The 13046-nt window shown below is 58.8% G+C and overlaps 1 protein-coding gene and 1 long non-coding RNA gene across 3 annotated transcripts; one reads left to right on the forward strand and one right to left on the reverse strand.

The window, feature by feature from the left end:
• Nucleotides 1-3345: 3345 nt before the first annotated feature.
• On the reverse strand, nt 3346-9232 carry FGF8 (fibroblast growth factor 8). 2 transcript variants are annotated; one of them, XM_058697555.1, is made up of 5 exons: nt 9153-9232; nt 9011-9047; nt 7976-8123; nt 4660-4766; nt 3346-3808 (listed from the first exon to the last, which is right to left on the reverse strand). In XM_058697555.1, exons 1-5 carry the CDS (start codon nt 9182-9184, stop codon nt 3518-3520), a joined length of 615 nt encoding a protein of 204 aa, XP_058553538.1. In that variant the 5' UTR covers nt 9185-9232; the 3' UTR covers nt 3346-3517. The 2 variants fall into 2 exon arrangements, with proteins under 2 accessions (XP_058553538.1, XP_058553537.1); XM_058697554.1 differs by having other exon boundaries at nt 7976-8156.
• Nucleotides 3801-7150, forward strand: LOC131493260 (uncharacterized). The gene is made up of 3 exons (XR_009252545.1): nt 3801-3908; nt 4694-4741; nt 6804-7150. It is a non-coding gene; the product is annotated as an uncharacterized LOC131493260 (long non-coding RNA).
• Nucleotides 9233-13046: the final 3814 nt, after the last annotated feature.

The raw sequence follows: 13046 nt of genomic DNA on the forward strand, positions 1-13046 counted from the left end.
CTCAAGAGGCAGCCTGGGTCTGGAAATTGATACCTGGTTTCTAGTACTGGCTTTGACCCTTGTTATGTGGTTTTCGGGCCCTATGTTGTCTGTCTATAGATGATGGGGGAACTCCTGAGGTCCTTTGCTGTGGCAGCATTCTAGAATGATGCTTGGCCATGAGGCTGGAGGAGAAGGTAGGGTTGGACAGAACCCCGAGGAGGGAGCCCTCACTCATGCTTTCTCATCCAGGCTTGGGTGGAGTCTTCGCTGACCTTGAAATGAAAGGTAAGGTTCTGGTTTAGAGTTGGCAGGGTTCTGGGAAGCTCGGGTGAGAGAGAAATGGGTGAGCGGGTCCAGCCCCATCTGCTGGGTGGGGACAAGTGGAGGCCTGCCCACTAGGCTTGCCTCCTCCTCGTGGGGAGTTGGTCCCTGTGAGGGTCTCATGGACAGTACTGCTATTAAAAAAAAAAAAAAAAAAAAAAAAAAAAAGGAGAGGAGGGATCGGGATGAGGTAAGAACTAAGGAGAAAGGACTGGAGAGGGCCTTCCGTGTGGGTCACCTGGGCCTGCACACAGGTCCTGAGTGAGTCCTGGGAGGTCAAGCCTGGTGCAGACCTCAGGCAGGCCCCAGGGCCCTCACAGCCAGCACCCACTCTAAGAGCAGCAGACCTTTTGGCCGAGAAGAGCCCAGTTCTCCTCCCTTTTCTGGGCCTTGCAACGGCTCCCTGCTTGTTTTCCCCGAAATAAATGGACTGAGCATATTGGGCCGGCAATAACCCCTTGAAATCAGTTGTTATCACAGTTAACAACCAGTTTGGCTTCAGTTCAGGCTGTTAACTATCAAACCACTAAGTGCCGGTAATGATTGATTCTTGGCCAGTTGCAGCTTGAGTGGGCTGTAAAACCCCATTAGCGAGGGCTCTGTGGAGGCAGCAGGGCAAAGATAAACAAGGTGGTGGGTGCTCCAGCCCAGCCTAGCCGCACCACTCTGGGCTCCACTCCCATGGGTCCCTGGCCTGGGCTCCTGCTGGAAGTCAACCCCTTCCCAAAGGCCCAGGAAGCCTCAAGGAGCATATCCCCACCTCCTGTCCACCTCTACACCCCTCCATCCCCCACCCCCAGTCATCTCTCGCCTCTCTGTAAGGCAGGTCTGGCTCCCTGGACAGCTCACCTCTTCTCCCTCCAGCAACCACGGCACACTTCCACCTAACACCCTGGAGTACTCGGGCATCCCCAGCCTGGGGGCTTCAGGAGTGGCTTTGGCCTAGCCAGTGACCAGCCTTGGCCCAGCCTGGCCCCACTTTGTGGCCAGGATCCCAGGCAGGGAGAGCCTGACATCCCACCCCCACCCCAGACTCCCTCCTACCCTATGGCTTCCCCCAGGAATTGCTCTCAAACAAATGAAATGTGGGCAATTACTGGGCTGGGGGCTGGACAGGCGGCCGTGCAGATGAAAGCGTTTCCTGGACGGTCTCTTCATTTGCATGGCATCAGAAGCTGCTCAGAAGGTGTGACTTTTCCCACAGTGAGACCCTAGTTCCTTGCACAATAAAGCCAGGCTGCTCACCCAGAATTAATTAAAGGGGGAGGGGAGGGGCTGGAGCAGAGGAGGAGGCACTAAGAACTGGGGGAGCAGGAAGAGAGATGTCTAGAGCCCCTCCCCACATCCCAGGTGTCTGTGCGCCAGAAGACACCTACTCTATCCAGAGCCTCTCGCCCCCATAGCAAGCCAGACAAGGTGGCACGGACAGAGCCCAGGGCATCCCCAACCTCTCTACCCCAAGGCCCTCGAACTCCTGGTCCACCTGGATGGCCTGGCACTGGAACTTGCAGCTTCAACTCCGAGAGGCCCACGTGGTTAGGAAGCCTTGGGGTGCCCTCCCCCCACCCAACGGAAGTGCCAAGGAACAGAGGCCCAGAGGGAAGAGGCTTCTGGATTGGGCCAATGACTGGACCGTGGGACCAGTCCAAGGGCACTGTCAAAGAAGGCAGCAGAAACAGCCGGAATGGGAGGCCTCAGTTATGAAGACTGGGTGAGCTCTGCCCTCAGGAGACCTGCTGCCTCTGGGCTTGGACTCTCCCTCGATGTGGCATGATGCCCATCTCACAAGTCCACACACACACACGCACACGCACACACCTCTCTGTCCACTGCAGGCCACCCCCCGTGTCCGCACCATGACCTGCTCTGCCACTGCCATGGCACGGCCTGGTCCTCCTCCTTCCACAGCTGTCTTCCCTCTCAGGCCAGTCCTCCTGACCTATGAGCTGCTGCCTGGTCCTCCAGGCCAGAGTCTGCATCCTGCTCTCCCCCTACGAATTTTCCCCTCCGGTCCGGCCCAGTTCCTCTCCGCCTAGGCCCCATCTCTCCAGGGTCTGCGCTCCTCCCACGACCTGGTCCCTGGGCCCTTTGGCAGCACCTGAGCTCAGCACCTTCCGCTCTCAGCTCTCGAACCAGAATCCTCAAAAGTCAACACTTGCTCCACGTTGTGACTGTCAACACCAGTCTTGGTGGTCTCCCCTCCAACGTACCCTCCGCCTTGGGCCCTGGCAACTGCTCTTTTCTTTCATTCTCTGGAGGCTGCTCCTCAGAAAGAGCCAGCTCTGGCATCTCCAACCTGTCTCCCACACAGACCTAGGCACACACACAGAGGCACTTTTTAACAACTCACGGAATCCATGAACGCAGTTCTGGTCCTAGCAGAGCCATCATTTCTGCCCCAGAGGTGGCGGGGGAAGTGATGGTAGTGACTCCTGTTAAGAGCTAGGAGGTCCATGTACGAGAGCTCCCAGGACCGGCTAAGCAAGTGCCTCTTCTTGCCCCTTTCCCTGCTTCTGTCCTATCCGGAGAGCACCTCTGTGACAATGATGCGGGCGCGGGACCTAAGTCAGGCTGGAAGGAAGCTACAGTCAGAACTGGGGCCTGATTTGCCTCATCTCTCCTCTGCCAGGGCAGCTGGGGGAGGGGGTGGAAGCTGACCACTGGCAGGACTTACTCTCCAACACACGTTTTTAATACCCAAGTTAAGTAAATATTCCAGTCATTTAATAACAACCAACACACATCCACCACCACCACCCCCACTGACACCCACCCTTAAAAGACCTGCCCTAAGTCCCCACCCTCCCCTCCCTCCCCACACCTGAGGGGTGAGGTAGAGTCACTGGCCGCCTGGCCAGCTTGTCCTACAGGTGCTGGGGTTCAGGAGCACCTCTGCTGGGCTAGAAAAGCCCCCCCGCTCTGGGTGCACCCCCGCCAGAATCCCAGTCTAGGCCGCTGCCCGGGCCTTCCTGAAAGTTAAGAAGACAGACACCACAGCCAAGTGGAATACAAAAATAGAGCCTCTCTTTTGTTTAAAAAACAAAACAAAACAAAACAACAACAAAAAGCCCAACAGCAAACAATTATCAACAGCTAGCACCCGGGGCTCCCCCAGCTCCTCCCCAGCCTTCAGCAGCGCAGACCTCGCTGGAGGTTCTCTGTGCTCGCGCAAGATGAGCCGCTCCGCGCGGCGGCGGGGAGGGGCCGGCGGCGCCTACCGCGGCTCGGGGGCCCAAGTCCTCTGGCTGCCGCGCAGGCTGCGCGTGAACGGCGGGTAGTTGAGGAACTCGAAGCGCAGGCTCTGCTCCGTGGTGTGGTGGCCTCGGGGCAGCCGCTTCATGAAGTGGACCTCGCGCTGGTGCTGCCGCGTCTTGGAGCCCTTGCGCGGCCGGCCCTTGCGGGTGAAGGCCATGTACCAGCCTTCGTACTTGGCGTTCTGCAGGGCCGTGTAGTTGTTCTCCAGCACGATCTCCGTGAAGACACAATCCTTGCCCTTGCCGTTGCTCTGCAGGTGGGGGGTGGGGAGGGGGCAGACGTGGCGTTACTGGGCTCTGGCCGGAGCTCCCCCCCAGCAGAGGCAGAGGGCAGGCGGCCCCAGACAGCAGGTGGGCACCCCAGCAGATGGCAGGGTGGGCACGAGCTGCAGCCCCACCCCCGCCCGGGCACCCCGCTCTCTAATCCCTCACAAGCCGCAGCCCACCCGGCAACTTCCTGTCCTCCTGGGCAGCAGTGACACATGGTTGTCTCCGGAGGGGCTGGGCCCCAACACAGAGGGGCAGAGAGGGGGCCCAGACCCTGCCTGCCCTGGCCTCCTGCCCACCAGTCTGGCCGAGCTGCTGGCACCAGTTTCCCCAGCTGCCCCCCCTCAGCCCCTCAGGACCCCAGGGGCCCCAGGGCAGCCACCCCATGGGGGAGGGGAGACCTGCGGGGAGACTCGGAGCCCCAATCCCCAGAAGCCCAGGAAGCAGGGAACTCGAGGCTGGAGAAGAGCCGTGACTAATGGGGCCATTTCAGAGCTAGGCCGAGGGGCTGGGCCTGCGGCTTACTGAACATTCCAAATGCTGGTACCATGTAATTGGACATAATAGCAAAGCAATTTGGCGATTTGTTAAAAAGATATATGGAATTTACCAACCCCCCCGCCAGCCCCTACCCTAGCCTTCCTTCTTCCTCCTTTGCCTTTATAGCTTTTCATCTCTCAAGCAGTTTCCTTCTCTCTCACCTCCCCCCCACCCCAATCATTAGGTAACCCCAAGGTGGCCCTGGGTCTCTCTGCCCACCTTGTTGGGATCTGGCTCTGCCAGCCCAGCTACTCCCCAGGCCCTGGGGGGCCCTCCCTTCCTTCTGGGGCCTCACCTTGGCAATCAGCTTCCCCTTCTTATTCATGCAGATGTAGAGGCCTGTCTCAGCTCCTCGGACTCGAACCCGGCTGCCAAAGGTATCTGTCTCCACAATGAGCTTTGCTGTCAGGGAAGGTGGGGGGATGGTTATTGGAAGCTCCCTGACCCCCACTGTACCACATCGTCACCCCAGCTGACCCACAGACCTGTCACGTCCCCCCAGCAACTGCTCCAAGAGCAGGTACCCAAGATGTGGGCTCCGGCCCCAGCCCAGCTGCCAATATGCTGTGCAACTTTGCGAAAGATCAAGTCTCCTTTCTGGGCCCCAGGCCCCTCACTTGGATTTACATAAGGGGGTGGATAAGATCATGGAGTACAAACGGTTCTGCAGAGAGATCTTGGGGCCATCAAACTGAAAAGACTCTCTTTTAAAACCAGATATTGACTTTTATGTCAAGGCTTCATGACTAGAGCTCCACTCTAATCAAAGATCTCAGGGGATCCTTCAAAGTCAAAATATTATGTGTCCATGCCTCGCATATCACTGCAAACTTCTGGGGGTACAACAGTGACATCAGCTGGGAGGCCAAACATTAAAGCATCTCTCCTGTTTCTGGCCCCTCAGGTTCTAACTCACAGCCTTCACGACCCCCTCACCCCACCCCTGCTCTGCTGAGAAGATGACCGCTCTCCCTACACACACGGCCCATACATAGCCAGCTGCTCTCCCAGAACCTCAGACTCCAGCTGGGAGGATTCTGCTCTTCTCCACGCTTCCCAGTCACCACTGTCCCCAGCCCCAGTGTCCAGAAATCAATGACTCAAATAGTCTTTTCTCTTTCAACCTCCATCACAGCTGGGCTTCTCACCCCAGTGACCAAACACTTACTGCGGGTGAGGAGGGGAGAAAAGCAGGCATGCTTGCCTCTCTGTCTGGAAAGCCCTGAGACAGGGAGCTGAATTCTGTGCCTTCTTCCCCTGCCCCCTCCCCTTAGACAGCCAACTTGCCACAGAAGTCCTGGTCCCTGTCTGCTCTTTGCGTAACTCCTCCCTTTGAGGCTGTCCCCAAGAAGGGAATGAGGGCTGACTTAGCTGCTGGGGATAGGACAGAAGAGGCTGGGTCTCCTATCCTCTCTACTGCGGAGCCCAGAATTTTCCCTGCTTGAGAAGGCAGTTCTGGGACTCCCAGAGCTGCCTCCCAGCCTGCCCTAACAAGGCAGCACCTTTTTTGTCCTCAAAACTAAACTGACTAAAGGTCAGTGAGGCAGCCCTCATTGCCCAGCCTGTGACTACCCCACCCCTTCACATAAGCACAGAGCAGGGACCCAGTGGCCAACTCCCCAGTCTGGCTCCAAGTCAGCCAGGGAAATGCAGCTGTCACCTCCCCTCCCACCCACCTCCTCTTGGACCCAGCCGGTCTGCTCATCCCTCTCCTGATCTGCCTTCCAGAGCAAGGAGTGGCTGCTGTTAAGGGCCAGGAAGGACACTGGCTGGAGAAGGGGCAAGAGGACTCTGGCCAAATGGGGCAGACAGGGTTGGAACAATCCCTCGGTTCCTTCCTGGGACCCATAAGGAAGCAACTAGGACCTCTCTGCTATTCTCCCCCAGACTCATACTGTGCTGGCCATACACCCTAAGCCTCTCTGCTCTTGGGCCCTCCAGTTCCCACCCCTGCCTGGCAGGCAGGGACCAGGGAACCTGGAAAGCTTCCTACATTTGTAAGGACAGAAGTGGGCATGAGACTTCTGATGTCTGAAGACGAGTTCACCCACGGCCAGCTTAGCCTCTTCTTCCGTCCCCAAAACCCAAGGATGCTGGACCATTGGCTCCAGTGGAGCAAACCCAGGAGGAGCTAAGCATTCGTTCCCTTTCCTTGGAAGCTGAGAGGAGAAGCAAGCAGCCAGTTCGGAGGGACAGAGGGACAAAGGGACGGCAGGCTGGCCCTGCCAGCGCAGCGGGGGAGCTCGGCCACCGGGCAGGCCGCCCCCCACCCCCACCATGGAGAGCCCCCACTCCCCTTCCTGGATGGATCTGGGGAGCTGGGGCTGCAAGTTTACAGCGGCTTTCCCGACCGGGCTTTTGGAAAGCTTAACATTTTCAAACCTATTCTTCCACCCCAGTGACAGATTTATCCCGGGAAAATTATGTCTCCTTCTCCAGCTTTGAAGGGAAGTCAGCTACGTCGATGCAGAAAAAATGCAGTGAGACATACTCGATCCCCCAAACTGGCTCGAGAAGAGGAGAAAGTATTCAGGAAATGTTAAAAAAGGTGAAAGTAAGAAGAGTTTTAATCGCTCTGCCAGACGCGGGGGTCTCTCCAGAGATTCATAGAGAACAATCTTGAACCTCTTTTTTAACATTTACAGACTTGCAACTCCTTTCAAACTCCACATCTGAAAAAAGGCTCGTTCTTTTTCTGTTTTATATCATTCTTCATTTTTCTTCTTAGCTCTTAAAATGCCTCACCTTTTTATTACATTTTAATAGAGTCTTCCCCTCTCCTTTCATGCTTGTTTAACTTGGTCATTATTTAAAGGTTTTTAAACTCACAATAATCGCTCTCTAAAAACAACACCAGCCGCCCAGAGGGCTTGCTTTTCTCTTGGTACATCCAGCACTCTAGAAATTGGCCTTGTTTCAAGGCAGGAATATTGAATGTTTTAGAAATCAATCAGTCCTCAGTCTCTCTGACCCGCAGTAGCTCCCTGGACTCACCACCCCACGGACAGCCCGGAGCCCAGCTCTGACCACCACCTGGGTTCCTGGGTCAGTGGAGTGGAGAGGGCCCCTTCCCAAGCCTAGTCCCCATGTGCCATTGGCCCTTCTGATCAAAATGTTTAAAGGTTCATGGCATGCCCCCTCCAAGTTGTAAGTTTTGGGGGGATTGTGCTCCCTTCTCTTTCCCAACTCTCTCCTTTTGTGGGCCCTGGCGACATATCCTCTTTCAAGAGCTTCCCTTAAACCTGAGGCCCCCTCCCGCTGAACCCTCTGCCTCCACCTGCGGCTGGGGAGGGGTGTGTGAATGGGGGAGGTGGAAAGGGAGACTCCTGGATTCATTCATCTGCTGGGCAGGGAAAGGGCACCTGTGGGCCAAGTACTCCCCGAGGTCCCTTCGCTGGCCCTCTTTTCTCCAGCTGACCCCAAGATGCTTTTGCTTTTTTTTTTTTTTTTTTTTTTTTTGGCCTTAACTCCTTCCCTTCTGAGCTGGGGAGCCTACAAGCCTCCTGCCGGTGCAGATGGGGCTGGCAGGTCCAGTCACAGCAGGCCAGCCAGAGAAAGGGGGCGTATGTTCTACAAGCTACCTTTACCCTGCCCAGCGCCGGTCGCCTTACCGAAGGGGTCCCCGTCCTCTGCCATGGCGTTGATGCGCTTGTTGGCCAGGACCTGCACGTGCTTCCCGCTGGTGCGGCTGTAGAGCTGGTAGGTCCGGATAAGGCGGCGGCTGAGCTGATCCGTCACCAGGCTCTGCTCCCTCACATGCTGTGTAAAATTAGGTGAGGACTGAACAGTTACCTTTAGGAAATTGAAAAATACACAACACGCCATTATAATGCTACTCTGCCCAGGGGCCCAAGTGGCCCCCATCGCCCTGCGCGCCCCTCCACTGTCCCAGGCAGCCGGCAGGGGCTGGGGGATCCCCCCAACATGCCAGCTCAGGCCACGACACCCCACCCAGGAAAATCGGGCAGCCTCAGCCTAACATCGACGAGCCCGGAACGATCTGGACCTACCTGTTGGGAAACACCCTGGGACTCCCGGCCAGCTCCGCACAGGGAAGCAAGCTCCCTGCCCAGCGCAGCCCCCCTCACCCCGCCCCCCCACCCCGCCTTCCTAGAAAAGCAGGGCGCTTGTAAGTAGGGAGGCAGCGCTGCCCGACCCCTGACATTTATAAAGACAAATTTACGGAGCAAATGTTGAGAGCGCAGAGAGCCTAGGCACCTGATCTTTCGGCCAGACCCGCCGCAAGTGTCCCCAGAGAGCCGCGGAAGAGTCCCTGCGGCAGTCACCGGGACTTCTGACAACGAACGCTCCCGGGCCCCAGCTCCCCCCTTACTCGGCAGCCAGGTGTGGCTGGCCCTAGAGTTCCCCCCATCCACCCCAACCTGGCTAGAATGCACCGGAGACGGCGCTGGACTCCGAAACCTTGCGTTCGAGTCTCACTGCACACTAGCTGTGTGACCTGAGGCAGGGAGCTCCCTCTCTGTTCCCTAGCTCCCTCCTCGGGGAAGTTCGGGGCTGGGTTTCTAAGGTTCCTTCCAGCCCTGCAGCGCTGGCCGCAGGCTCGGTCCAAGGGCCCCTGCCCGAACTTGCCAATCGGCGGCCCCCGCCGGCCCGCCCGGGCCCCGCCGCCGCGCAGTGCGCCTTACCTGGGCTTGGAGGCAGAGAACCAGCAAGTGCAACAGCCTGTGGGAGACAAAAGCGGGCGGGAGAGAGAGAGGGCGCGGGGTGAGCGGAGAGGGCGCGGCGGCGCGGGCCGGGCGGGGACGCGGGGGCGGCGGCCGTACTCACAGGCAGCTCAGCGCCGAGCGGGGGCTGCCCATGGCGCGCGGCCCGGGGAGCACCGAGAGCCCCGGCGGGATCACGCCGGCCCGCGGGCGGCCGCGAGGGACGAGCCGAGGGCGGCGGCGGCCGACCAAGGCTGGGGCGCGGGAGGCGGGCGGCGGTCCGGCCGCGGCTCTGCGGGTCCCGTGGAATGTCGAGCTCGCCGCGCCACGCCGTGCCGCGCCGAGTCGCTCTGCCGCCGCTGCCGGAGCCGGTGGCCGCTGGCTGCTCAGGAGCCGGAGCGGGCGGGAGGGTAACGGGCCGGCAGGGTGGGTGGGTAGGTGGGAAGGGAGGGGGAGGGGTGAGGGCGGGGGGCGCCGCACCGGGCGCGAGGGGGGAGCGCGGGGCGGGCGGCCGGAGCCCGCAGCCCCCGGCTGGGAGCTGGGGCCCGGACGCAGCCCGGGGCGGGGGCGGGGCGGACCGGGGCGGGGCGGCCGGCGGGTCTGGGATTGGGGGTCTGGGCTAGGGGAGGGGTCTGGGGACCGCGGGAGGGGCGGGGGCGGCCGGCGGGGGGCGCCTCCCCCCATCCCGGGCCTGACCCCCTCGCGCGCTCTCGGGGTCTGGACCCGTGGGGATGGGGGACGCCTCGGGCTGGGGTTTCCCGGACCGCGGGGTGCGCCCGGGTGGGAAAGTGCCGGGTCTCCACGGTGAGTCCCGTTGGCTTTACGCCTCAGTCTAGGCGGCAGGTCTCCGAGCCACCTACTGTGTGCTTCGGCCACGTGTGCCCCCTGGAAGTGCCCTCTGACGTGGGAGTGAATGGCTGTGCGCTCGGCTCTCGGGTAGTGCGTGCGTGTGCGACGGCGACCCGACCTCCCCACCAGCTTTCTGCTGAGTAACCCTTCCTGCCGGTTTCTGGTCTCTCCTGTCTCGTCCGGTCTCCAAGAAGACCCTGAGAGCGAGAAGAGTCCCCTCCCCCCTTATCACCATCACCCCTGCCTCCGTCCCACATACACTAGCCTGAAGTAGCCACCTACGTGGGAGAGGAGCCCAGAGATCCCTGGAAGGACCCATAGTTGCTGCTGCTCTCCCAGAGCCGCAGGCGGAGGGGGGCAAAAATAACTTCTGTCCCCAGCTTTTTCTGGGGAAGAGACTTCGATCCAGGCCGCCTAGCCTTTCCCTCTCAAGGTCTCATTATTTGTGCACTTAGGCATTTACACACCTACTGTGTACTAGACATGGACTGGTGTTTTGTGTCAAATGTGAGGGGCTCGGTGCAGGGAGAGGGGAAACCAAAGGAGGTAGGGACTTGTCTAAGCTTCTCCCAGCCCCTCATTGCTTCCCCCAAGGGGCTTCTGGAACCCCTGAGCCATGGTGCTTCCTTAGGAGCAGCTTGGGTGGGCAGAGATGCCCTGGGACAGATACTTCTGAGGAGCAGGTGGAACCACTGATGCCCTACGCAGCTGCTGCATCCACCTATGACCTCCCCTGCCCCACTGCCCCCACCTTATGTCCTTGGGGTTGGACTGGAGGGGTTGGGGTGGTGCCAGGAAGCCATTAGGCCAGAAGCAGTACGCAGCACAGCCAAGTTCTACCTACCTCCCCTTTCTCTGTGCCCCACCTGTCCCTGTGTCCCACCTTTTCCCACTTGCCAGCCATAATAACACTGAGCAATGCATAGATAGGAAAACAGAGTACTTGTCCCAAGACCTCATCCTCCCTCAGAGAAGGAGACTCCTTGAGCCTACGTGTTACCCACCTCCAGGAGTCTGCTTACTCTGCCAGTTCTTGCACACACAGACCTCCAGACAAGGATCATGTCTTTTAGACCAGAACTTGCAGCTCATGGCACAGAGCTGGGCAAGGTTGTTCTGCAGTTGGTATTTGATGAATGAATAATGAAGAAACTGGCCGAGCATTTAGACCTCAGCTCATGAGTAGCTTCCCCAGGAAGACTTGCTTTTCTCTCCCCACTACCCGCCCCCCCCCCAACAGATTATAATCACCACTATTTATTGAGCACTTGTCTTTGCTAAAGGCTGGACTGGCACTGTCTCCTCTCAACTAAGAGGTGAGCCCATTAGAAGGGAGACAGGTGAGGCGGGCTCCAGTGCCCACAGCCCAAACCAGCCTTTTCCTTACTATGCTCTTCTGCCTTAGAGCCCTGCAGGCCACTTGCTGAATGTCTACCTCCCCAGATGCACTGCTTCAAACAGGCAGGATGCTCACCATTTTAACTTCATGCCCTGCACACAGTAGGCCCTTGAAAATGGGGTGTGTGTGTGCGCGTGAGCACACGCATGAATGAACAAGTGAATGGAGAGATGGAGAGCAGAGGGTGGGAAGGGCCTTCTCCCTACCAGGGACCCAGCCCTCTGAAAATAGTCTGATGAAAACAGCATGGAGCAGCACTCAGGCAGGGGTCATGGCAGTCCAGCCCACCCTTAGTGTGCACAGTCTTGGGGCCACAACCAGAGTCACTCTGGGCACCTGCCCTTCTCTGGATAGAGGCCAGAGTATCTGACTCAGGATCCAACTCTGGTTCTGGAGCTCCCAGAAGGTTCTGAAGGCCTTGAGCTGAACTTCAATGATCTTAGCTCACCCTCCTCCCTCCCCCAGAGGAGATGGGCATCCTAGGACCTTAAAGTGGGAGGTCAAGGTTTTAGTACTACACTTTAACCTCTATCAAGGGGCCTCTCTATAGGAAAGAATTCCTTTGCATTTGGACAACTTTCTCCCAAACTAGAACGCTCATCAGTTTGGGAGATTCTTCGCATCTCCCCAAAAGTCTATGGCTTGGGGCAGGGGTGGGAAGGGGGGCAGATGGGGACACCCTCACATTGGGTGCCAGGTACTGCTCCATCAGCCCTTTGAGTGACAGATGCAAATATTCTGCCGGGGCCCCAGCAGGTCACTCTGTCCCTCCCTCACTCGCTTGCTCGCTTCCCGGCCAGCTCGCTCCTTCCTTTATCTTATCAAAGCCCCGTAATTACAATTGCTATTTTGTTTCCTCGAATCTGCAATCAGAGCTCCTTGGCCCTGATGAGGGAGCGCCTGTCAACCTGATCGCTGAGTGACAGCCGGGCCACCTTTCCTGGCCGCCCCCACACTCCGCAAACACAACACACACACACACACACACACACACACACACTCACACCCTCGCCTCCTGCAAACACAAACACACACTCCTTGCCAACACAAACAGCCCCTCTCCGCAAACACGCCCTCGCGGGGACCCAAACACACACCTTCAGCCTCTTTCCAAACGCATCCCTCGCCCCAGGCCCACCCTGGGCCCCTCAAATCCACACCAGCCGGCGCGGGCTGCCTGGATTGAAGTTTGCTCCTACTCGTGCCTCCTGCGCCCGGCGTTCAAAGCGCCGCGGACTCTCCACCGACTGTTCAAATGCAAATCGCGGAGACTGCGTTAAGCACTTCGGCCCCCGCCAGGGAGTCGTCTCCCCTCGCACCCCAAATAACAAGGCTGCCCATCCTCCAGTGGTCTGCAAACCGCGGATGTACGCCTTCATCCCTCGGCGCTCCGAGGCCAAAGTGCTCCTACTGTGCGCTGAGCTGGCAGAAGGGGCATTGAGGAGAGGCGGGAGCGGGGAGGGAGAAAAAACAATCCCCAACTCTGTCCGCGGGGCGCCCTTTTGGGCCAGGAAACTCCTGGAAGAAGGGGAAGGTGTGGATTGGGTCCCCACTGCGGGCAGGAGCGTGCTAGGCGCCGGCCTGGGCTGCAGGGAGACCCACGCAGGAAACAGTCAAGGCTTACAATCAGCGCTCACTAGCTTCGCAGGGGGTAAATATCGGGACAGGGCCACGCGCAGGGGGTAGAGGGGTTGACTGGGGAGGCTTCCCCCAGAGATGACTTCTCTGCGCTCAGCCAGTCTCCTGAGTCTCCAACCAAGCACATGCTGA

The sequence above is a fragment of the Neofelis nebulosa genome, chromosome 13 (assembly GCF_028018385.1).
Source record: "Neofelis nebulosa isolate mNeoNeb1 chromosome 13, mNeoNeb1.pri, whole genome shotgun sequence".
In the NCBI taxonomy this organism is placed as follows: Eukaryota; Metazoa; Chordata; class Mammalia; order Carnivora; family Felidae; genus Neofelis; species Neofelis nebulosa.

Bases quoted from the DNA above. Each gene is read 5' to 3' on its own strand.
- FGF8 (XM_058697554.1), bottom strand. From the start codon at position 9,184: ATGGGCAGCCCCCGCTCGGCGCTGAGCTGCCT. The intron at 8,157-9,010 runs GTAAGGCGCACT...AATTTCCTAAAG, and splicing joins TTCTCTGCCTCCAAGCCCAG to GTAACTGTTCAGTCCTCACC. The intron at 4,767-7,975 runs GTAAGGCGACCG...CTTCCCTGACAG, and splicing joins AGAGGACGGGGACCCCTTCG to CAAAGCTCATTGTGGAGACA.